A 24154-nucleotide genomic window follows, 5' to 3' on the forward strand; every position below is an offset into this window, starting at 1 on the left:
TTCATTACAGTTTTTTCTTGGGCACAAAACGCAGTGCGGTACCCTTAGCACGGAAAACAGTAAAAAAAACTATTATTTGAATTTTGGAGCTAGAGGATGTTACAGCATGCTTTAACTATTACCATCATTGAGAATAAGTTGCTTTTAGGTGGTTTGAACAACCAATAGATGAACTACAAACTTAGAGTCCGACCGATATATAGTTTCACAAATATTATTGGACAATATTGGCCTTTTACCGCTATATTCATATAGGATGATAATTCCATACCGATACTCAATAAATAATATGAAAAAGGGAATATTTTCTCACCAAGTGTGTGTGTGTGTGTGTGTGTGTGTGTGTAGTACAGTATAGTACAGTAGACAAATATCTCTACAAAAGAGAACCGAGCCTGTAATCTGAGGATAATGGAGTTGTATTGTGTTGAATACATAGCGAACATGTCTTTAAACAACACTCCCTGGGAACCATTTCAAGACAAAACCTGTTTCTTGGTGGACTGTTTCCATATCTTTCTGACAGAGGCATGCCCATAAAGGCAGTTACTTTTATAAATGGCCAGCTGGGTATGTCTATGTTTGTTGTTTATATGGTAACTATGGTTGCAAAGCTACTGTTAATTTACCTAAGTTACCGGAATCTTCAGAAATGTTGGTAATTAACCGGTAATCTATGGTAACTTTAGTCATTTATACTTGATTTGTATTTTATTAATATATAGTATACATTTGTTATATCTATGTCCATATTGTCTATGAGTTTCTAGTGGATAGACCATATAGTTCAAGAGAATATAGCCTAATTAATGAAAAAAGGCATCTAATCAATGGGGCAGTAGGTAGCTTAGTGGTTAGCGTGTTGGACTAGTAACCGAAAGGTTGCAAGATCAAATCCCCGAGCTGACAAGGTAAAAATCTGTCGTTCTGAACAAGGCCATTAACCCACTGGTCCTATGCTGTCATTGAAAATAATAATTTGTTCTTAACTGACCTGTGTAGTTAAATAAAGGTAGAAACAATGGCATAATTTTCAATTAAATCTGCAACTCTTCAAACTATTCACTTTTTTCACAACTGCCACCAGTTTGGCGCCAAAACATTTACAACAAAGACATACTGACATAGTAAAATACATAAAAGTGTCTAACAATATATAAAAACTATATTTCATCCTGAAACCCACATACAGTACAGTATGAAACAAGAATGGTATCACTAAGTTGATGCTTTATCTCTTATTTTAGATATTATATATGTGACAAGGCCACACAGATGGACAGATATAATTACAGACACCTGTGACAATCTTAGGTACCCAAAAAGGCCACTAGATGTCACCTGATAAAATTCCAAATAAAGATTGAATGTTACTAAAATTCAGGTAATTCACTGGTGAACTTTTAATGTTTCCAGTAATATACCCTTCCTTTGCAACCCGAATTGTAATCCAGGTACTGCTTTTGAATATAACACATCTTGTTTTCTATACAGTAACTTTATTTCTTGTTAAAGCTTGTCTTTCTCAGCAGTTCCAGACTGTTCAGTTTTATGGAGGATTTCAAAAGGTAGGATGTGAAAATCTAAGTAATAATACACTACATGACCAAAAGTATGTGTACACCTGCTTGTCGAGCATCTCATTTCAAAATCATGGGCATTAATATGGAGTTGGTCCCCCCTTTGCTTCTATAACAGCCTCTGCTCTTCTTGGAATGCTTTCCACTAGATGTTGGAACATTGCTGCGGGGACTTGCTTCCATTCAGCCACAAGAGCATTAGTGAGGTTGGGCACTAATGTTGGACGATTAGGCCTGGCTCACAGTCCACGTTCCAATTAATCCCAAAGGTGTTCGATGAGGTTGAGGTCAGGGCTCTGTGCAGGCCAGTCAATTTCTTCCACACCGATCTCGACAAACCATTTCTGTATGGACTTCGCTTTGCGCACGGGGGCATTGTCATGCTGAAACAGGAAAGGGCCTTCCCCAAACTGTTGCCACGAAGGTGGTAGCACAGAATTGACTAGAATGTTATTGTATACTGTAGCGTTAAGATTTCCCTTCACTGGAACTAAGGGGCCTAGCCCGAACCATGAAAAACAGCCCCAGACCATTATTCCTCCTCCACCAAACTCAACAGTTGACACTATGCATTCGGGCAGGTAGCATTCTCCTGCATCCGCCAAACCCAGATTAGTCCGTCGGACTGCCAGATGGTGAAGAGTGATTCATCACTCCAGAGAACGCGTTTCCACTGCTCCAGAGTCCAATGCGGTGAGCTTTACACCACTCCAGCCGACGCTTGGCATTGCGCATGGTGATCTTAGGCTTGTGTGCGGCTGCTCGGTCATGGAAACCCATTTCATGAAGCTCCCAATGAACAGTTCTTGTGTGGATGTTGCTTCCAGAGGCAGTTTGGAACTCGGTAGTGAGTGTTGCAACCAAGGAAAGACGATTTTTACGTGCTATGCGCTTCAGCACTCGGCAGCCCCGTTCTGTGAGCTTGTGTGGCCTACCACTTCAGGGTTGAGCTGTTGTTGCTCCTAGACGTTTCCCCTTCACAATAATAGCACTTATAGTTGACCGGGGCAGCTCTAACAGGGCAGAAATTTGACGAACTGACTTGTTGGAAAGGTGGCATCCTATGACGGTGCCATGTTGAAAGTCACTGAGCTCTTCAGTATGGCCCCTTCTACTGCCAATGTTTGTCTATGGAGATTACATGGCTGTGTGCTCGATTTTATACACCTGTTAGCAACGGGTGTGGCTGAAATAGCCGAATCCACAAATTTAAATGGGTGTCCACATACTTTTGTATATATAGAGTACTAAAGCTTTAGTTTGAATTTCTCTGGATCAAGAGATAAAGCTAGTCATGAATATTAACTCTACTTTCTTTCAGGAGAGTGTAACGTTCGTTGTTGGAATGAGACCAAGGCGCAGTGTGGGTTGGGTTCATCATACTTTAATATAAACGGTGAACCAGAAAAAAACTAAACAAGAAGCAACACATTTAACGAACCGTTTTGCAGGCTACTCACAGCAATGCAAAAACAACTTCCCACACCAGACAGGTGGAAAAAGGGATACCTAAGTATGGCTCCCAATCAGCGACAAATATGTACAGCTGTCCCTGATTGAGAGCCATACCAGGCCAAAACACAGAAATACAAAACATAGATAGGGAACATAGAATGCCCACCCCTACTCACGCCCTGACCAAACCAAAATAGAGACATAAAAAGGAACTCTAAGATCAGGGCGTGACAGGGAGTGAAGGAAATGCAGAGTGAATGTTCATGACTGCATGGCTGTATCTCTTGGTTCTGAGAAATTAAACTACAGTACTAATAATAATGTATTTATTTTTTTGTGACAGATACATTGAAAATATTGACACAGTGAATCATCAACAGTCAGATGCATTGCACCATCACGCTTTCGCTTGCAGTCACGTGCATTAGTGGTTATATTCTCTGTGTTTTTTCACTTCCACTATTCATTCATTAATACCAGGCACACATTAAACATTTTCTGGAATTTGATTCCAGAGGGGAACAACATAAAAAAGAACAATCTGATTGGGTAAGTGTTGTTTCACATATTGGAATTCTGCGGTTATCATTTGCTGCTTCCTGAGTACGTGACCCTATAGAAATAGGCCTAATGCACAGAGATGTATTTCCCCAGGAACGTTATCCAATCTGTTTGCGTTTGACCTCATAACTCAGGTCCTGAAGGGCTACTAGGTGTACAGACGATGGTTGCAGGTCAAATAATCACTAAATAATGGTCTTCAAGTCTGTACTAGAGTGGGATTATTATTAGAAACAGGACACATGACAAATGAGACAGTTCCCCGAATGAACATCAATTTGCTTTATCTCAACACCACATCATCCGACAAGGAACCAATAGATGGATGTTCAACATAATAACATGTTTAAACAATTTAAAACTAGAAAAGAGTTCTGAACTTTCAGAGGAAGACTCAAGACTGTCATTATAACTCTCTACGATAGTACAAATATTGACTGTGCTGCTTGACGGCAACCCAACAAGGCATCATATTCATGTTTATCAATTGATAAATATATGTAATTAGAAAAGGTGAAGATAAACACATAGGAAATGTAGGCATTCATGGTATTTTTGTCCCTGTAGGCATTAATGTGCAAAAAAAAATAAAACACATTCTCCTCTTTCAAAATATGGATACATCTCAACTCATATTTTCAAACACAGCAGCAGGTGAAGGAATCATTGATCACTTGTTTTTTTTTTTGGGGGGGGGGGGGCACCTTTTGAACATCCATGGCTCTGTTTGGTCTTGAATGACATCTTAGTATTAGTATACCGGTATGTGAAACACAAGTCCATATTTCACAGTGTAGGTTTATAACGCACTTTGTGAACAACACTACAAAGTGATGCGTTCAGTCACAGTAGAGCAATTCCACGATAACGGAATTACGCTTTGACTCAGATTTTTTTGCGTTAGAATGTATGCCAAAGAAAAACCATTGATTTTAAAGTTTAAAAATCTCCCTCAGTTTTCCCAAAACTGTTAAATATCTCTGACATGACACCTTGAGCTTGGGGGGGGGAAAATGTGGTTATTGAACTACAATAAGTGAAGTGAATTTACATCTGGTAATGTAATTATGGTAATGTGTTTACAGCATGGGTCCATGATCTGTACTACACAGAAATGCATAATTATGGATATGAGTGTCATTCTCTTCATGGTGATGTATCCTGAATAGGTACACAAAGGTAGAATTATGCAATATCCTTATTTTAGTGTCCTAGAATAGACTATAGTGTACTCTACTGTACTGAACGATACTCTTCTGTACTGTACTCTACTGTGCTTCACTGTACTGTGTACTGTACTGTGCTATCCTAGCTTGTGAAACATAGATGTCTATGATTGGTTCAAATGTTGTGTTTTGATGCACAGTATTTCTAAGACCTTTTAAGGCTTTTTCCATCTGACCAGAAATCAAAGCCTTTGCTGATTTTTAGAATGGAAAATGGTTGAAAACGTAAATATGCCTTACTTTCTCAAAAATATAGACTCTTAGCTTTCATTTGACATGCTCCTATGCACTTCACATGTTGGTGCTCATGGGTCCTTTTACATGGAAATGCCCAGTACAAATAGCTTGTCTTCAGTGAATTTTAGTGCAATCTATTTAATGTTATACACAAATGTATATGTTATTATTGCATAACTTTGGTGTTACATTGCATGTTTAATGTAGACATAATCTTCAAAATAATAAACAAACAAACACTGGTACTAAGTGAAGTGTTATTCTACAGAGCCACCAATTCTTAATAAACTTTTCTTTCTTTTTTGAACAAATAGAGTAACTTTTCCTGACTGGTAATCAACACAGAATTTGTGATGGTGTTATAGGATTTTCACAAGTTCACGTTGACAGGAATAACTGCATTTTGATGTTTCCATTAAGGAACAACACACTTTGGTATTACAGTAACATCCACTCACTCAATAAAAAATGCTTACAAAAATGTCTCAACATGCAGGGACAGTCCCTGCTAGCTTTGGTTCATCATGTACTGCCTTGTACGTCGGTAGATCCATTTGGCCATTCTTCAAGGAGGCGAACGTTGAATCGGCATCGCTGGTGGAGAATGTTTGTGGTCCCCAGCATCGTTGGATCAGCATGACAGTAGCCAGAAACAGTGAGCTGAGGATAAGAGAGAATCCACTGAGGAAGAATGCTGCAGTATAGTCACCAGTCCAGTCCACCAACCAGCCTGAAACCAAGAGAAAGAGTTAGGCTGGGAATTTCAACGGACGTTTCATACCAACAACAGAGTCCAGACTATAACATACTGAGAACGATGGAATCATGATATTCAGAATCAAGATGTGCAATTTGAAAATGGTACATGCACTATGTGTGTTACTATTGAGTTGTTCTCTCCTCATCCTCACCTCCTATTGGTGGGCTAACCAGGTAGGGTATGGCATGTAAGAAGTTGACCACACCCAGGGCTGAGGATAGGTACGATGAGCCCACCAAGTCAGACGTCACCACTGGTATGAGGGCAGAGTAGGCACCATCAAAATAGCCATAGAGCATGGAGAAAGGCACCAGCAGGGTGAAAGAACGTAGCAGAGGAATCAGGAGGCAGGAGAGACCCTCCATACCCACAGCAAACATGAAGCTCACTTTCCGGTACTTCTTCACACACCTACAAGAGGGGAACGCAGACTTAGCTGGCAGTATGTTACAGCTGGCAGTATGTTACAACACTAGAGAATGTGGCCATGCAGTGTGGGACAGGCCCAAGACCAAAGTTTTGAAAGCGTCATGACAAATATTTTGACTATGGCTACAGTCTATTTGGGTGATTCTATAGAAAATGTGTGTGTGTGGGGGGGTGCAAACTATTCTGTATATGTGACATACTTCCTGTCAGTGAGCCAGCTGAACGTGATGTTTCCTACGATTCCGGTGACCCCCAGGATGGACATGAGGAAGGCAGCCTGCTGGTGCTCCACACCCACACTGAGGGCATAAGGCACCAAGTAGGCAAAGGGCACACTGCAGCCGTACGCCAGGAACAGGAAGGACACGGACAGCAGCATGAAGTCAGGCATCAGCAGGAAGCTAAACTCCTCCATTGACTGAAGGCAGAGGCACCCTCCCAGCTTAGGCCCCGCCAGGGCACCAATTGGCCCAGGGGCAGCAAGGCCAGCCAGAACCTTGGCATCTACTAACTCCGCTAGTTTTGCATCAGCAACCTTTGTGTCTACAGGCTTAACATCAGCGAGCTGGCTACCGATGACAAGGTTCTCCATTAGTTTAATGTCCTTCAGCTTCCCGTTGGCTAGATTTTGATCCGCTAGCTTGATCTCTTCAAGCATTTTCTCTGTTAGCGCGCTATTCACATTCACAACCATGCCCTCTACTATCGTCATGTCTGCCAGCCTCGAGTCAGCTAGTTGTACATTAGCAAGGAGTGCCTCTGCTAGTTTCATTTCAGTGAGTTTAATTTCTGCAAGTTTATCAGTTTCAAACTTAACATCTGTTACATTCACAAACTCTGTATTGGGGTCCAACGGCTTTATGAATGGAAGTGTTGTGTCCATTACCTTCCCTTCTGCTAGCTTGGCATTCACCAATGGGATGGCATACCCATTCTCAAGCTCTGCTGTCTTGTGCCACCTCTGTCCTCTACCTTTAGGCACCAAGGGCCTCATAAGGGCCCCGCAGACACACAGGTTGGACACAAACCCTCCCAGAATCAGCAAGGCCCCCCTCCAGGAGTAATGTTCAATCAGGAGATGCACAGCAGGGGCCAGGATGAAGGTCCCAATCCCAGTCCCAGACATTGCTATCCCATAGGCCAGTGCTTTCCTCTCGTTGAAATAGGACCCAACCATGGCCACCGCTGGAGTGTAGCTGAGGGCAAATCCCAACCCTACGAGGAGAGAGTTGGGGATGGAGTCATGACAGCTACAGTTCTGATCTGTCATTAGAATCAACATAAGTATCCATAATGCAACAGCACCCTCTTGTGCCAAAGTCCTAAAAACAATGTGATGACATCTCTAGTGAGAGACGGGGCCGTACCTGTGAGGACGCCCAGGGTGAGGTAGAGGTACTCCAGACTGGTGGCAAAGGAGCTGAGGATCAGGCCGGCAGAGGACAGGACCCCTCCCATGATCACAGTGGCTTGGGTGGACAGACGGTTCCCGATGAAGCTGCCAAGAGGAGCTGGAAAAAAACAATACATAGACAAAGTTATCATCCTCACATCAAGAGGAAAATGTGACAGACTTATCGCTTGGATTGGATGTAGCTGAGACTCAATCCATTGTAATACACATCAAGTCTGTTATTGACATGAAAGTTCAGAGCAGACCAGTAGTACATGCTTGACTCAAAGATTAAGCCATGCAAGTCTAAGAACACACGGCCAGTACAGTGAAACTGTTAATGGCTCATTAAACAACCGCTTGTAAAAGTCCAACAAACTCTGGCACAGATGTTATGTAAGTCCAGGCTAATGATAAATTGGGGCCAAGTTTAATTATTTGATGTAAATCCTTGAATATCAGTAAAAAGTGCATCAGGATCGACACCGCCCTGTTCAAACTAACCTAAGTGGCAAAACAAACAAACTAGCTTTCGATTGGATACTTTGGGGTCCCTAGGGGAAGTCATACAGCTGGGAGAGAATTTTTATAATGAAGAATGTGTTTGTTTTAATTTACTGTGTTTTGTATCGTAATGTGTATTTAATGTGTATATTTATGTTTATCTATAATTGCCTATTGATGTGTTCGTTTTTGTATTGTGCACAGCTCATTTTCTAAAGAGACTTTAGTCTCAATATGACTAAAAACATTATTATCTTTCCCTATATCTCTTATCATCAACAGATGTTTCCAAGGGGCTGTGGAATCCCCATCAGTGGAGGCTACTCAGAGGAGAAAGGGGAGGACCATCCTCCTCAGTGAATTTCATAAAAATACAAATAGTGAAACATTAAAAAAAGTTATCCTTTTTAGATAAAACTATACTCAATATTTTCAAGTCACCAAATAATTGATTAAAACACACTGGTTTGCAATGAAGGTCTACAGTAGCGTCAACAGCACTCTGTAGGGTAGCACTATGGTGCAGCCGGAAGAGCGCTAGCTTCTGTCCTCCTCTGGGTACATTGACTTCAATACAAAACCAAGGAGCCTCATGGACTTACACAGTAATTATGACAACTTCCGGAGGACGTCCTCCAACGTACCAGAGCTCTTCCAGCATGAACTGACATGTTGTCCACCCAATCAAAGGATCAGAGAATGAATCTTGTACTGAAAGCAGAAGCTACAGCTAGCTAGCACTGCAGTGCATACAATGTGGTGAGTAGTTGACTCAAAGAGAGAGAAAGACAATAGTTTAACAAATGAAACCACAGATATTTCAATGTATTTTTTTAAATGTTCACTTAGCTAGCTAGTTTAGCCTATTCAAACAGAGAGGGATGCTATGTTAGCTAGCTGTCTATCCAACACTGGAACTCTTCCAAGTCAAGGTAAGCATTTATTCATTTATTGCCACCAGGGCCTGCCAGTGTAACTACTAAACTGCAATGCATGATTTTTTACATTTTAGTAGACACTCTTATCCAGAGCAACTTACAGTAGTGAGGGCAGACATTTTCATACTGGTCCCTTGTGGGAATCAAACCCACAACCCTGGTGTGGCAAGAACCATGCTCTACCAATTGAGCCACACGGGATAATTGTAGTGGGGTTACTAACACATTAGTTCTAGTAGCTATGTTGACTATGACAATGTAGGCTGTGTGTAGCGGTTAGCAGTCATGATATGGTTTGACTTGGGAAGGTTTTTTGCCTGGTCACTGCCAGCTGATGTGTTGTGCACTGAAGTCCACAGGCGAAGGGAAAAGGTGAGAGGAGAGCGCATAGATAGTTGCGAGAAGGAATTATATATACACAACGAGCAAAGTGATCATGCTGTTTGTATGTGGCTGCTATGAAAGTGAACTGTCTTTGCGTGTGATCAAGGGTGTATTCATTCTGCTGATTCTGTTGAAAAACGTTTCTTAAACGGAAGCAAATGGAACGAAAAGGGGATAAACATACCTGAATTTGCCCAACAGAAACTCAGATTTGCAACTGTTGGACTAATAATCACACCCTAGATCAGATAGATACTAGCAAGAGAGTGCAAGTCGGTGTTAAATGTGTCAGTGTCTATCACGGCACCGACCGCCACTTATCCCCATGATTCCAAAGTCACTCCTGGGGATTGCCCAGACTGCACTGCATGTGCCCAGACAGCCCTCACACAACTTTTACAATAGCTGAGGGGTACTAAAATCAGGTGAAGACAGCTGGTCAAATCGTTTCATGTAATCATCATGTTAATGTTCCAGATTATGTCATTTCCTTTTGCAAAGTTACAGCAGGTGTATCAAGATTGCCATGTCATGATTAGGAAAGGCAAAGGCTTGGGTAGACAACTCTCTTATCCTAATGCTCCATCTTCTAATCTTACTTATTAAGAGCACATGTTCTTTTGAGGTCATTGGGCATATACAGTGCATTTGGAAAGTTTTCAAACGCCTTCCCTTTTTACACATTTTGTTATGTTACAGCCTTATTCTAAAATGGATTAAACAAAGCATTTTCCTCATCAATCTACACACAATACCTCATACCCCATAATGACAAAGCAAAAACAGGTTTAGAAATTTTTGCAAAATAAAAAAACGAAATATCACATTTACAGAAGTATTCAGACTGTTTGCTATGAGACTCGAAATTGAGCACAGGTGCATCCTGTTTCCATTGATCATCCTTGAGATGTTTCTATAACTTGATTGGTGTTACGGCTGTCGTTGGAGGAAGGGGACCAAAGCGCAGCGTGGTAAGTGTTAATTATTAATTTATTAAACAATGAAACACTAGAACAAAGAAACAAAACGAAAAGCCAAACAGTTCCATCAGGTAACGAAATACAAAACAGAAAACAACTACCCACAAAACACAGATGGGAAAAGGCTGCCTAAGTATAGTTCCCAATCAGAGACAACGATAGACAGCTGCCTCTGATTGGAAACCATACCTGGCCAAAACATAGAAATATAAATACATAGAATGCCCACCCCATATCACACCCTGACCTAACTAAACAGAGAAAAACGGCTCTCAGGTCAGGGCGTGACAATTGGAGTCCACCTGTGGTAAATTTAATTGAATGGACATGATGTCTGCAGCATTGAAGGTCCCCAAGAACACAGAGGCCTCCATCATTCTTAAAATGGAAGAAGACTCTTCCTAAAGCTGGCCACCTGTCCAAAATGAGCAATTGGTTGAGAAGGGTCATGCTCAGGGAGGTGACCAAGAACCTGATGGTCACTCTGACAGAGCTCCAGAGTTCCTCTGTGGAGAAGGGAGAACCTTCCAGAAGGACAACCATCTCTGCAGCATTCCACCAACCAGGCCTTTATGGTAGAGTGGCCAGACAGAAACCATTCCTCAGTAAAAAGCACATGACAGCCCGCTTGGAGTTTGCCAAAAGGCACCTAAAGGACTCTCAGACCATGAGAAACAAGATTCTCTGTTCTGATGAAACCAAGATTGAACTCTTTGGCCTTAATGCCAAGCGTCACATCTGAAGGAAAGCTGGCACCATCCCTACGGTGAAGCATGGTGGTGGCAGCATCATGCTGTAAGGATGTTTTTCAGCTGCATGGACTGGGAGACTAGTCAGGATCAAGGGAAAGATAAACGGAGCAAAGTACAGAGAGATCCTTGATGAAAACCTGCTCCAGAGTGCTCAGGACCTCACACTGGGGAAATGGTTCACCTTCCAACAGGACAACGACCCTAAGTACACAGCCAAGACAATGCAGGAGTGGCTTCGGGACAAGTTTTTGAATGTCCTTGAGTGGCCCAGCCAGAGCCCAGACTTGAACCTGATTGAACATCTCTGGAGAGACCTGAAAATAGCTGTGCAGCAACGCTCCCCATCCAACCTGACAGAGCTTGAGAGGATCTGCAGAGATGAATGGGAGAAACTCCCCAAATACAGGAGTGCCAAGCTTGTAGCGTCAAACCCAAGAAGACTCGAGGCTGTAATCGCTGCCAAAGGTGCTTCAAGAAAGTACTGAGTAAAGTGTGCATGTCTGAGATTCAATGCATGCAAAATGCTCAGAATATGTCCAGAGACGCCTGAGTAAATTTTCAAAGAATGATATTCCTTTTTGGCGAAGTGTCGTCACTTGAAATGTTCATGTGACATATAAGGTGATGCAAACCACACATTTTATAATACATTGTCTATTACGTCAGGAAGAAAACAATCATTTTTTTTCTTCAGAAATGTGTTATTTGGGGTCTCCTTGGGCAGTCCTAATCACAGCATAATGTTCAAGGAGAACTGGGTCCGGGTTTCTGTGTTACACAGCAGATGTATCAAGATTTGCCATTTCCTGATAAGGAAAGGCGTATGTTCGAGGTAGACAAATTCCTTATCATAATGCGCTACCTCCCAATCATAATTATTAGGGGCATATATTTCTTTTTAATTTATTGTGAGTATAAAGTGCACTACTAGTACACTTAATCTGTGCTTTTATGCTTGTGAATCTGTTTCTGCTCCTTTTATAGCTAACAGAATCTTTGGAGGTATAATTTCCTCAGGCCCCAGAGATAATTATAAATAGCTTGAGAATTAATTAAACCCAGACAATAAATACATAAATACATTTTTTTTAATAAAAAGGGACACTCAAGGTGTTCAAATTGCTGGTAAGGAAATCCTCTAGTCATGGCTGACTCTCACCAAAGAGGAAGGTGGTGCAGTCGACTAGCGAGTGGATCCAGGCCGTGCCAGAGTAGTCCCGACCAAAGTGCATCTGGAACTCCACAAAGAAGATTGACACACATCTAAAAATAAAAAGGAGAAAGAACCGTGTAAGTTTCAACATTGCACTGGCAAACTGTTCTTCAGGGTATAATCAGGTATAGGACTGGACTGGTTTATTTGACATGGACATAGTATATACACTGAGGGTAAAAAACATTAGGAACACCTTCCTAATATTGAGACCCTTTTGCCCTCAGAACAGCCTCAAATCGTCAGGGCATGGATTCTACAAGGTGTCAAAAGTGTTCCACAGGGATGTTGACTCAGTTGTGTCAAGTTGGTTGGATGTCCTTTGGGTGGTAGATCATTCTTGAAACACATGGAAAACTGTTGAGCGTGAAAATCCCAGCAGTGTTGCAGTTCTTTAGACACTCAAACCGGTGCGCCTGGCACCTACTACCATACCCTGTTCAAAGGTACTTAAATGTTTTGTCTTGCCCATTCACCCTCTGAATGGCATACATACACATTCCACATCTCTGCCATCACTAGCACATGAGAGGCTGCTGCCCTACATACATAGACTTGAAATCATCACTGGCCACTTTAATAATGGAACACTAGTCACTTTAATATATTTACATATTTTGCATTACTCATCTCATATGTATATATTGTATGCTATTCTACTGTATGTTAGTCTATGCCACTCTGACATTGCTCGTCCATATATTTATACATTCTTAATTCTATTCCTTTAGATTTGTGTGTATTGTTGTGAAATTGTTAGATATTACTGTACTGTTGGAGCTAGAAACACAAGCATTTCGCTAGACCCGCAATAACATGTGCTGAACACGTGTATGTGACAAATAAAATTTGATTTGAATTGTCTCAAGACTTAAAAATACTTATTCAACCTGTCTCCTCCCCTTCATCTACACTGGTTGAAGTGGATTTAACAAGTGACATCAATAAGGGATCATAGCTTTCACCTTAATTCACCAAGTCAGTCTGTCATAGAAATAGCAGGTGTTGTTAATGTTTTGTATTCTCAGTGTATGCCACAATAATGAGATTTGTCGATACAATTTAGAAATTAAGACCAGTGACTGAATTTAAGTGCACTGACATGAATCCCTAAAGAAAAACACGATTAAATCAAAACACTAAATACGGGATAAGTGAGGAATAGATTTGATTAATATAGTTGAGGAATAGATTTGATTAATATAGTTGAGGAATAGATTTGATTAATATAGTTGAGGAATAGATTTGATTAATATAGTTCAGGAATAGATTTGATTAATATAGTTCAGGAATAGATTTGATTAATATAATTGAGTAATCGAGAGTTGAGGAATCGAGTTGAGAAATAGAGTTGAGGAATAGAGTTGAGGAATTGTTTGAGTTACAGTAGTTCCATTCAGCAACACGGTACCCAATAACCAATAACCTAAGCTGACTGTATAGTTTGTTCATGCTGAGCGTTTAAAAATTATGTAAGGGTTTTTTTACACTGTGAAGGCTTATGGCATGTGACCAAAGCACATGTGGAGAGTGGAATTTTAATTCTCTCTCTCTTAAGCTACCTAGAGAAGGAGGAACAGTCCAACTCAGAGGAGCGCAGCATTCACCAACCTACCAAGTACCAGTGTAATCAAACTTAAACCAGAGCATCTTACTAGCCAGTCTGATTTTTTTTAAAGTGTGTGACACGAAATACATACATAAAGTCCTTGTAACTTCTTCACTTACATGAAAAGTGGCATTTGTATGCATAAACAATATTTTCTGTCACTAGGGACTCAACAATACCTAACAGAAACACACAATAGGTACCAAACCTGTGTTGACTATGTGTCCGGGTGTCTGATTTAAAAGCATGCCTTTTTAAATCTGAGCTGACAAAAGGCTAAACGAATCGCTGACTCATCACAAACCTGACTGGTTCCCAAAACAGCTAGTTAGATCACACTGATCATACAGAAACATGATGTCACCTGACATGCATGGAACAGATAAAGGGACAACAACATTAACATGATGTCTGATTTCATTTCAGTTTATATTGCATTCAACGTCAACCGCCCGCTGTAATATCCCAAAGTTATCTTCACACAAAATAATCCTCACCATGGGAGCCTAGCAGCTGTCAGGACAAAACACATACCTTGCAAAAACTCTGCAAAAAGACAACAAGGGCAAAACATATCCAGAGATTCTACGATGTCACAAACATGCAAATGAGGTGTTATGAAAGGTTCAGTTCAATCTCCTTGTGTCACCCAATTCCCCAACTTCTACCCGGTTACTCATCCCTGCACCTTCGAGGCTGCTGCCCTGTGTACATAGACATGGAATCACGGGTCCCTTTAATAATGTTTGCAGACTGTTTTACTAATTTCATATGTTTATATTATATTCTACTGTATTGTAGTCAATGCCACTCCGACATTGCTCGTCCTAATATTATATATTTCTTATTTTACTTTTAGATGTGTGTACTGTTGTGAATTGTTAGATATTACTGCACTGTTGGAGCTAAGAACACAAACATTTCACTACACCCACAATAACATCTGCTAAATATCTGTATGTGACCAATAACATTTGACTTGAGGACTATAGTCCCCCTGACACACACACACACAGCTCCAAAGGCTCACCTAGTGACAGCACGGGTGCAGATGGTGACTAGGAAGCAGCCGGCCACAACCATCCATCCCCAGCCTCCATCAGGAGGGGCTACCGGTGCCCCTCTGGGACTTTTTCCCTCTGGTGTCATTCCTTCTGTGCCACCGCCGTGCTGCTGCTGGCCTCTCTTTTGCTACCTTCCCCTCTGGTCCTGGGGCTGGCTCCTGTGCTGTTCTGTGTTACGGTAATATGCGTCCTCCAGGAAGATCACCAAACCCAACCACACTCCGCACAACTCCAGGGCTTGTCTCTGTTGACCCCTTCTTTTATTCTCTGCAGCACCAGGCGTGGGAGCAGCTGTCTATGGTAAGGCAGTGTAGAACACAAGAGGATATTTACAATGTTTTTAAAAAAACTGTCTGATATCACATCCTAGTAGTTACTTACTATTACAATACAGTTTGTGTTTCTATGGTGAAAATCTGCTGCCAGATGTAAGGTCACAATTTTAAAAAAGGATACATGTTTGATAAACAATTTTGTATAGGAATGATATGGCCCATTTCGACCACAAACATGAACAATAACTATATCACATACAGCCTCAAAACAAGGCCAAGGCATTTGGAATGAATCACTTTAAGGTCTCGGTCTCTAATTCAATTGACCATCAACATCTTCATTTTCTAGCAACAGCTTCATCGGCATCTTTAGCGGACAGATGAACAAAAACTGTCCAAACAAAAGGCTACCCCAATGGACCAGTAGAGATCCCAGTAGGGCGAAGAAAAGACGTGTTGTTGATGCGGAACCTTGCACGGAGACGCAGCGTACAAAACCAAACAAAGGCCAGGATTCTCCTTTCTCCAGTGCTGCGCTCTGGTGTGACACTGAGAGAGGGACTATCATATGCTTCAACACATTGTAGCTGAAAACAACACAACTCCCCGTTATTTGAAGAAGAAAAAAAACCGTGTCTATGTCACGTTTCCCTCCTCCCTAGCTGTAGCACGCTGTTCAGACTACAAGGGTGGGTCAAACATGGACCCACTAGAGTAGCCACTCTGGCCCTGCCACCTAGGAACATCCCAAACAACACACATACCTGGTGAGAATTGTATGGTCATGTTTACATTCACATTGATAAGGATGAGATGTAGGAGTCATATAAGCTACAAATGGGGACCAAACTAATCAGGTCAAGTTCAAGACCATCCTGGGGATGTGGTCAGATAACTGCAGGAGGACATGTTGAATGTCTCATTATGACCACCTGAGTGGTCAATCTGTTAATCCTTATGTGCTCTTTAAATTCCAATTCCTACATTTGCATAGCATTTACATCCTTAAAGAGAAAGAAGAGAGAGGGGGAGAGATAGGGGGGGTGGGATCCATTCATTGTGTGTGTGTGTGTGTGTATGTACTTGTTTTCCTACATTATCAGGACCCCATATGTCCTAACACTTCACCTGAATTTCCTGAAAAGGTGGGAAAACAATAACTTGTTCAAATCGTCCTGAATTTGTTCAAATGCTATTTGAAGCTTAAGGGTTAGGTTTAGTGTTTTGGGGGTTAAAGTTATTGATAGCGGGAAAATAGGATTTTTAATGGTCAAACATTTTTGACACTGAAACACGTGTCTTATCTTACTAGCGGCTGACTGGTGAATTTATTGAGTATGTTTTACTTCTGGGTAATTCCACGGTAACAGAATGACGCCGAGACTCCACTTACTCACTTTATAATGTATGCCAAACAAAAACCATTGATTTCAAAGTTAAACAAACCATTACTACTTCGAACAATTTCCACAGAAAATTTGACAAAAACAAATGAACTCGAAGAACAGTGCAGAGGTTAAGTTTTGTAACAGAATGACAGTAAAAACTACCTTGGCTCTTTATGTTACCACATTTTAAGATTCAAAGACGTCTGCAGAAATAATGGGGTGTCAGCTATGATATGACACCTTGAATTAAAAAATATATATGTTGGTTATAGAACTACAGTAAGTGAAGTGGATAATTATTCTAATGAGCTTCACCACCAAACAAGACCAAAAGCCTTTGCTTATTCAAATTGTTCTACTATGGAAAATGGTTAGATATGCTTTAATTTCTCAAAAATATTGACACTCTTATGAACTTCACATGTAAGTGCATTGGGCTTTTTACATAGAAATGTCTTTACTATGACTTCGATATGTGGTTGTCTTGCCTAGCTACCTTAAGATGAATGCAACTGTAAGTCGCTCTGGGTAAGAGTGTCTGCTAAATGTAATGTGAGTGTAGATAGAGAAAGAGATAGAAGAGATAAGAGTGTGAAGAGTCCAGTAAACAGTGGACTATTACCGTCCAAGGGGGCCCCTTTGTTTGCTGGTGGTTTCTCCATGTGACTCAGTAGTCACCATGCAGTTTGCTGGCACCACACTGCCACTTTTCAAGCCACTCAACCTATGGGGGATGGCTTCCTGACTGACCAGATCAAACCAGTTTAACTCTTTTTGGTAGCACAACATTTCTCTCCACTGGCACTAATAACAATCCCACCCCCATGGATTTTGGCATGCCCGAAACATGGAGGTGGGACAGTTATACTATTGTTTTTGGGGATTTCAATAATATTTGTCAATTAGTAATATGAATATTCTGTAGATGCAAGTAATGTTGCTTATCTCAGAGACAAGCAAATCACAAGACCTACTGTAAATAGCGTTTCTTAGTATAATTGTTTTTCTTAACGTCTTTGGGCTCCATCAGAGGGCTCAATCAGATAATAGTTCAGCACCATCCCTCTGGAATCCCTTCTCACCTAGGGCTATGTGATTCACACAGCCTCTTTCAAGGGAAGGGACATACAGACGCGTCATAAACTACTACAACAAAGGAGGCTGGATTTTCTTCCTATGAAAAGCAGCCAATTTAAATATTGAATACATGTTCGAAACGCTATGTTGGAAATGTTATTACTTACCGAAAACAATTGAGCAAAAAAACTAAATTAGCCTAAATTCAGAACATTTTGCCATCTAAGAAACCCTTCAGACAAACACAACGTCAACTCGGTTTGCAGGTTTACATATCCCAAAATGTTTTATATTTATTGAACAGGGTTCATAAAATCCTCCGTGCTGCATTAAAATAACCATTGGCCTTTCCATATTAAATAAGGATGATGAGGAATAGGCTATAATACATCAAAAGCTGGTTTACACAAGAAAATAGGTACAAAACATTTGCATTCACGAGTTGTATATGCGAAGTAGTTCTGCAAGTCACAATGTATACTGTGCAACTATGACCTAACTAAATTAGACAGCTTGACAATACTTACATCAACACCCACGATTAACGGTATCGTCGCTTGCCTCTTCCGCGCATTACGCTGAATACACTCACGAGTGAGGTATCCTATTATTTTCCACGTTTTTATAGTGCCTTTTGTGCCCGGCGGTCCCCATCATTCTGCGACTTATAGTTCAAGGAACTCCGGAAAACCAAGTGATTTGCATACGCAGCATCAAAGGGGCGTGACCGACCCCTCCTCCTGACTACAAGCACCCCACCCACCCTGGAATTAAGCCATTATGCACATAAACTGTGTACACCCTCCACTTCTGCTCCCAGAAACACATGCTCGCATGTGAAACTCTCCTTATCTACTTGTTGACTAAGGGGAATTATCCCTCACCCTCCCACCATATATATTTTAGTGTTTATCTTTAGTGTCCACAACACTGAGTTATTTTATGAATTCATTTTCATGCTTTATTATCCTCGAAATTACCATTCCTCTTGAAAAGGACAGGCATAGGTGTCTCACTTTCAATGAAGATTCTCCATTGATCCATTGAGCCTGTTGCACCAATGATTAATATGTATCATTGTTGTACCACACACAAGTGGCCTAGATGAGGCATATTTCTGTAATAAAGCCATTTTGAGGGGGAAAACAAACTAATTATAAAAACAAACATACAGGTGTGCCAAGCTTGTAGCGTCTTAATATCGCATTTACATAAGTATTCATACCCTTTACTCAGTACTTTGTTGAAGCACCTTTGGCAGCAATTACAGCCTCGAGTCTTCTTGGGTATGACGCTACAAGCTTGGCACACCTGTATTTGGGGAGTTTTTCCAATTCTTCTGTGCAGATCCTCTCAAGCTCTGTCAGGTTGGATGGGGAGCAACGCTGCAACGCTGCACAGCTATTTTCAGGTCTCTCCAGAGATGTTCAATCGGGTTCAAGTCCGGGCTTTGACTGGGCCACTCAGGGGCATTCAGAGACTTGTCCCGTAGCCACTCCTGCATTGTCTTGGCTGTGTGCTTAGGGTTGTTGTCCTGTTTGAAGGTGAACCTTCACCCCAGTCTGAGGTCCTGAACACTCTGGAGCAGGTTTTCATCAACTGTGAGACGTTATATAGCCAGGTGTGTGCCTTTCCAAATCATGTCCAATCAATTGACTTTGCCACAGGCGGACTCCAATCAAGTTGTAGAAACATCTCAAGGATGATCAGTGGAAACAGGATGCACCTGAGCTCAATTACGAGTCTCATAGAAAAGGGTCTGAATACTTTCTAAAAACCTGTTTTCGCTTTGTCATTATGGGGTATTGTGTGTAGATTGATGAGGACATTATAAAAAAAACATACATTTTAGAATAAGGCTGTAATGTAACAAAATATGGAAAAAATCAAGGGGTCTGAATACTTTCTGAATCCACTGTATACCAATCATCTGATCCTACATGTTATCTGTGCATGGCCTTGGAATACTCAGTTCCACAAAGTAACAGAGCAACAATAAGACTAAAGTTGTAACCAACGACAAGAGCAAAATGTCAATGACAGCATTCAAATATTCTCTGTACTTGCAATGTCACTACTGGCCTACTTGGCTTTCTTGGGAATTGGTAGTCCATTGGTTGGTGTATACTTTACATATTTGTTGAACTTTGAAGGGCTATTCAACCTCAACTGCCAAAATTGTACAAAAAATTATAATTCTCCTAAATAATTTGTTCCATTACATTTACAATTTAGTTCTTTAGCAGACGCTCTTATGTTTATTTTTTATCCTGAAAAACTCCCTAATCCTTGCCGATGACAAGCATACCCATAACATGATGCAGCCACCACATATAGAAGATATCAAGAGTGGTACTCAGTGTTGTGATGTGTTGGATTTGCTGTAAATATTCAGGAAAAAAAGTTTATTTATTTTGGAATATTTGTATTCTGTACAAGCTTCCATGTTTTCACTTTGTCTTTTAGGTTTGTATTTTGGAGGGATTACAATGTTGTTTATCCATCCTCAGTTTTATCATATAGCAGCCATTCAACTCTGTAATTGTTTTAAAATCACCATTGTCCTCATGGTGAAATCCCTGAACAGTTTCCTTCCTCTCCAGCAACTGAGTTAGGAAGGACGCCTGTATCTTTGAAGTCACTGGGTTTATTAAAACACCTTCCAAAACGTAATTAATAACTTCACCATGCTGAAAGGGATGTATTCAGTGTCTTTTTTTTTTTTTTACACTTCTACCAATCGGTGCCTTTCTTTACCAGACATTGAAAAACCTCCCTTGTCTTTGTGCTTGAATCGGTGCTTGAAATTCACTGCCTGATTGAGGGACTTTACAGATTGTTTGTGTGGGGTACAAAGACGGGTTAGTCATTATAAAATCATGTTAACCAGTATTATTGAACACGGAATGAGTCCATGCAATTTATTATGTGATTTGTTACGTATATTTTTTACTCCTTTACTTATTTAGGCTTGCCATGACAAAGGGGTTGAATACTTATTGACTCAAGACATTTCAGCTTTACATGTTTTATTAATTTAAAAAATGTTCTACCAACAAAATTCCACTTTGACATTATGGGGTATTATGTGTAGATCAGTGACACAACATCTCAATTTAATCAATTTTAAATTCAGGTTATAACACAACAAAATGTGGAAAAGTAAAGGGGTGTGAATACTTTCTAAAGGCACTGTATCTCAGCCATAGTAAGTAAATGTTTCTTCAATAAAGTAGCCATCAGCATAGTCAGCGCAGGTAAGGGGGGAGGAAAAGTCAAGTGTGAGTGTTTTGGGGGGGGGGGGGGGGGGGGGGGGGGCAAGGGGGCCTGCCTGCTGTGGGATTATTTAAAATACTCTTTGAAGAGGTAGGGTTTTAATTTTTTGGGGAATATGGGCAAGGACTCTGCTCTCCTAGCTTCAGGGGGAAGCAAGTTTCACCATTGGGGAGCCAGGACAGAGAAAAGCTCTGACTGGGTTGAGCTGCCCTCCCATAGGGCTGGGAGGGCCTAGAGGCCAGCGGCGGCAAAACGGAATACTTGGGTTAGGGTGTAGGGTTTGAGCATAGCCTGAAGGTAGGGAGGGGCAGTCCCACTTGCAGCTCCGTAGGCAAGTACCATGGGGTAGTGGATGCAAACTTTTACTGGAAGCCAGTGCAGTGTGTGGAGAAGGGGAGAACTTGGGAAGGTTGAACACCAGGCGGGCAGCGGCGTTCTGGATAAGGGGGTTTGATGGCACAAGCGAGGAGCCCAGCCAATAGTGAGTTGCAGTAATCCAGACGGGAGATGACAAGTGCCTGGATTCCATGGTATATGGAAACGAGCCCCTTATGTAATATCTAATGAAATCTCAGTACTCCCCTAAGCACACTCTAAAAACACAAGGAAGCCCCCAGAACTGCTACCATATATGATGTGCCTATTTATATAGTTTTGTACTTCACTATTGTTGGTAGCCCTTTACACTCGAACCTGTATACGGGTTGAAAATGGCAGATTTGGACACTGATAACCTCCTAAATTGGAACGCAGTGGCTGTATAGTAACATGCTGTTACGGCTTGGTAATCGTGGAGGAGGAATGAGGCGCAGGAAGCAGTGAACACAGGGTAGTGGTGTTTTTAATATACACTCACACAAAGACAAATGTTCCCAAACACAGGGGAGAAAACACATAAGCCGTCTGACAAGAAACAATCCCGCACAACACGGAAGCGGGCCAGCTAAATTAAATTGCCCCGCTAATTAACTAAACTGAACACAGGTGCCCAAAACCCAAAAAAGGGAAAACCAAAAAGGGAATCGGTGGCAGCTAATAGGCCGGTGACGACGACCGCCGAGCGCCACCCGAGCAGGAGGGGGAGCCACCGTCGGTGGGAATCGTGACACATGCTATACATGATGTCAGAGTTCAGGGTCTTTTCTTGGTTCTGAACTTGAGCATCACGCCCAACAAGAAGCTGCCCGCATCCCTCCCGCTAATTTGACAACTTTTGCTGTTTTTGTTGTTGTCTGAGTTAGGGAAATGCTGTAAATTACAAGGACTCAATGTATTTTGAAAGATGAGATGTTGAGGATTATAATAAATACCTCTGTGATGTCCTACAAGCAAGGCAAACACCCATAAATCCAAATGTGCACTTCATCATAAAACTCATGTCATATACAGTGTCAACATTTATGACCACTAAGTTTGGTGTACAGTTACAATATGACATGGCGTTATACCCTGGGTTATCCTGAACAGAATAAGCCTATGTTGGTTGTATTGTGAAGAGAATTTGAAGCAGACCACAAATCTGAATGCACTCATCATGACTCCTTTTTATGCGCACCAAAATGACGATCTGTTTCTCTGAATTGCATTGTGAAAGCCTAACACCGTAAGATCGTATTTTATAATTTAGCTAGTCATGTTGGCAATAGAACAACCTTTCAAATGATGCTGACCTGACCCAGATTGCGATTTATAATGGCCCGTTTTTTGATGGCATAAACAATAACAGTAATTGTGTAAAGGCGGGGATGCAGGGTTGTGATCCAACGAAAACAACTACTGTGCTCTCTCTAGTTCCTCAACCGCACATCTAGGATAGCTAAAAAATGCATCTTATAGTTGAAGACTTCTTTGAGTCATAAAAGTGCATTGAAATTGGTAAGACGAGGGGTGGGGGTGTGTGTCTTTTTGTCTATAACAGCTGCTGGGCAATGTCTAATATTAAAGAAGTCTCGAGGTATTGCTCGCCTGAGGTAGAGTACCTTATGATAAGCTGTCGACCACACTATCTACCAAGAGAGTTCTCATCTGTATTATTCGTAGCCATTTATTTACCACCACAAAGCAAAGCTCTCAACCAACTCTATAAGGCCATAAGCAAAGAAGAAAATGCTCACCCAGAAGCGGCGCTCCTAGTGCCCGGGGACTTTAATGCAGGCAAACTTAAATCAATTTGACCAAATTCTTACCAGCATGTCACATGTGCAACCAGGGGAAAACAATCCTAGGCCACCTTTACTCCACACACAGAAATGCATACAAAGCTCTCCCCCGCCCTCCATTTGGCAAATCTGACCACAATTCTATCCTCCTGATTCCTGCTTACAAGCAAAAACTAAAGCAGGAAGTGCCAGTGACTAGCTCAATACGGAAGTGGTCAGATGACGCGGATGCTACACTACAGGACTGTTTTGCTAGCACAAACTGGAATATGTTCCGGGATTCATCCAATGGCATTGAGGAATACACCACCTCAGTCATCGGCTTCATCAATAAGTGTATAGATGACGTCATCCCCACAGTGACTGTACGTACATATCCCAACCAGAAGCCATGGATTACAGGCAACATCCGCATTGAGCTAAAGGCTAAAGCTGACACTTTCAAGGAGCGGGAGACTAATACAGACACTTATAAGAAATCCCACTATGCCCTCAGGCAAACCATCAAACAAGCAAAGTGTCAACACAGGATTAAGATTGAATCCTACTACACCGGCTCTGACGCTCATCGGATGTGGCAGGGCTTGAAAACTATTATGGACTACAAAGGGAAACCCAGACGCGAGCTGCCCAGTGACGCAAGCCTACCAGACGAGCTAAATGCCTTTTATGCTCGTTTCGAGGCAAGCAACACTGAAGCATACACGAGAGCACCAGCTGTTCTGGATGACTGTGTGATAAAGCTCTCTGTAGCCGATGTAAACAAAACCTTTAAACAGATCAACATTCACAAAGCCGTTGGGCCAGACGGATTACCAGGACGTGTACTCAAAGCATGCGCGGACCAACGGTCAAGTATCTTCACTGACATTTTCAACCTCTCCCAGAGGTTTC

General features: G+C 41.4%; 1 protein-coding gene across 1 annotated transcript; it reads right to left on the minus strand.

Annotated features, from left to right (window-relative positions):
* Nucleotides 1-2948: 2948 nt before the first annotated feature.
* On the minus strand, nucleotides 2949-18497 carry LOC106577181 (monocarboxylate transporter 12-B). The gene is made up of 7 exons (XM_014155001.3): nucleotides 18353-18497; nucleotides 15052-15380; nucleotides 12359-12462; nucleotides 7616-7759; nucleotides 6449-7463; nucleotides 5971-6230; nucleotides 2949-5789 (listed from the first exon to the last, which is right to left on the minus strand). Exons 2-7 carry the CDS (start codon nucleotides 15168-15170, stop codon nucleotides 5545-5547), a joined length of 1887 nt encoding a protein of 628 aa, XP_014010476.1. The 5' UTR covers nucleotides 15171-15380; nucleotides 18353-18497; the 3' UTR covers nucleotides 2949-5544.
* Between the last annotated feature and the right edge of the window lie 5657 nt (nucleotides 18498-24154).

This window comes from Salmo salar, chromosome 18, assembly GCF_965601325.2.
Source record: "Salmo salar chromosome 18, fSalSal1, whole genome shotgun sequence".
In the NCBI taxonomy this organism is placed as follows: domain Eukaryota; kingdom Metazoa; phylum Chordata; class Actinopteri; order Salmoniformes; family Salmonidae; genus Salmo; species Salmo salar.